The following is a 2,080-nucleotide window of genomic DNA, read 5'->3' on the forward strand; positions in this document are numbered from 1 at the left end:
TCAATTTTCTTCAAGTCATCAAGACTCACATATCCAGGGGGAGAATCCTATCTTTGACGCACCCGAAAGTCCGGGAGCACCCGAAAGCCCTGTTGCACCCGAAAGTCCAGTGACAACCGAAAGTCCGGATCAACCCGAAAGCTCAGTCAAAGAAAGAATTCTTGGTTCATCATCTATCGAGGGGGAGAACTCAGATATGCTCTATGATGATGACATTCAATTAGAGTTGGAAGAAATGGTAAATGCTGAATTGGATCCATCCTATGATCCAAATTATCCTCCTCTCACCAAATGGACCAGAGATCATCCTGTATCTCAAATAGTGGGTGATGCATCTGAAAAGGTTCTAACTCGATCTCAACTGAAGGCGAAGCAAACTGCCTTATTCTCCAAAGTAGAATTCTGCATGTTTAATTCTTTCATCTCCAAAATAGAGCCGAAGACCGTCAATATTGCTCTCGATCATTCTGATTGGGTTCAGGCAATGCAAGACGAACTCAATGAGTTCAAAAGAAATAAGGTCTGGAGACTCATTCCAACACCAAAAGATGCCTCGGTTGTCGGTCTCAAATGGGTGTTCAGAAACAAAATGGACAAGGAGGGAAATGTGATTCGAAATAAGGCTCGGTTAGTGGTGAAAGGTTATTGCCAGGAAGAAGGAATCGATTACGAAGAGATGTATGCGTGTGTATCAGGGGAGAGTCGCATCATCACGACCTACAAGGAGGTTTTTTCCTTCGGGTCCCAGAGAGCTCACTCCAGAGTTGACTCAATCAACCCATGACGCTGACAAGCCTGCTCCCAGGGGCAAGAAACCAGAAAAGGGGAAAGACAAGAAGGTGGTCAAAGGGGCGAAAGGCCCTTCTCCTAAAAAGAGAAACCCATGAAGGCAGCCCAATCACCTCCACCAAAGAAGAGGAAAACCCAGACCAGGCGAAAACTCATTCTTGCCTCTTCCTCCAGTGAATCAGAGGATGAGGGTTCAGACTCAGAGGAGTCGTTTCGTGGTGACACTCCTCCTCGCTCGCCTTCACCTGAGGTACCAATTTCAACCAAACGTGTTTCTCCTCCCCCAATCTCTATCTCTATTTCCATTCCCCCTATAACCTCCACTACTCATATTCCACCCACTTCTATTCCTGTACCACCTCCCATTTTCTCAGACACTACAACAACAACAGCCACTGGAGTCCGAACCAACGTATCTGATACGGGGGCTCGCACTTCAGCACCCAAACACACACCTGCAACCGAACCTACTTCCAAACCCGAACCTACTACCTCAACCGAACCTCCACCTTCGCCTTCATCTCCAAATCACTCAGCAGATACCGAGACTTTTCTTGGAGGAGAAGACATGACCTTCGATTCTGTCTACTACAGTCCCTACCAGGTTCAAAGCGATGATGACGATGATGCTCCTGTCACCAAAAATCACATCAAGGAACTTCATGAGAAAATTGATAGTCTCATCGCTTCCTCCTCCTCCTCTCGGTCCAATATCTCAGAGGTTGCCATTTAGGGCCTAGTTGATTCTTTCACCAAGACACATGAAGCTTCTATCAACTCCGCCACTGCTGCTATAGAGGCATCTACAAAGGTCTGTGCTACTGCGACCGAAAAAGTCAAAAAACTATTTCACGATGCTAACAGTCTTTTACAATCTTTACAGGGAGCAACTGAGTTTAGTGCAGCGAAGGTCGATTCCGTTGTCGAGAAGCTGGCTACTTCATTCCCATCAGAACAACATTTCTTTGCCGGTCTTCGTCAGTCTCTTGAAGCTGACAATAAATCTTTCCAGGCGACTGTTGAGGAGTGATTGACCAAGCTCCAAGAAGATCTTGCTTCGGAGAATTCAATGATAGATGCGCTTGCTCGTAAAACCACTGCTCTAAAGGTCAAGAGTCTTCAGCTTTCCCAATCAGAAAAGGAGGTTGCGTCTCTTCGATCTGAGCGAGCGGTCATTTCAACTTTTGTTTCGGATGTCCACGGCGCCCTCTCCAACATTATTGAAGCACACGAACCTATCCTCAACTACTCAGTACGGTGAAATCTTGCTGAGAAGCTTGCTCCTGCCCTT

The 2,080-nt window shown here is 46.5% G+C and overlaps 1 protein-coding gene across 1 annotated transcript; it reads left to right on the forward strand.

The window, feature by feature from the left end:
• The first annotated feature begins 883 nt into the window (after positions 1 to 883).
• Positions 884 to 1,819, forward strand: LOC128127325 (uncharacterized). Its single transcript, XM_052765788.1, has 2 exons — positions 884 to 1,372; positions 1,673 to 1,819. Exons 1-2 carry the CDS (start codon positions 884 to 886, stop codon positions 1,817 to 1,819), a joined length of 636 nt encoding a protein of 211 aa, XP_052621748.1.
• The last annotated feature ends 261 nt before the right edge of the window (positions 1,820 to 2,080 follow it).

The sequence above is a fragment of the Lactuca sativa genome, chromosome 7, assembly GCF_002870075.4.
Source record: "Lactuca sativa cultivar Salinas chromosome 7, Lsat_Salinas_v11, whole genome shotgun sequence".
In the NCBI taxonomy this organism is placed as follows: Eukaryota; Viridiplantae; Streptophyta; class Magnoliopsida; order Asterales; family Asteraceae; genus Lactuca; species Lactuca sativa.

What these genes read in the sequence shown, in the direction of transcription:
- LOC128127325 (XM_052765788.1), top strand. Translation starts at nt 884, where the DNA reads ATGAAGGCAGCCCAATCACCTCCACCAAAGAAGAGGAAAACCCAGACC. An exon ending in AAGACATGACCTTCGATTCT is followed by an intron (nt 1,373 to 1,672) that starts GTCTACTACAGT and finishes CAATCTTTACAG; the next exon opens with GGAGCAACTGAGTTTAGTGC.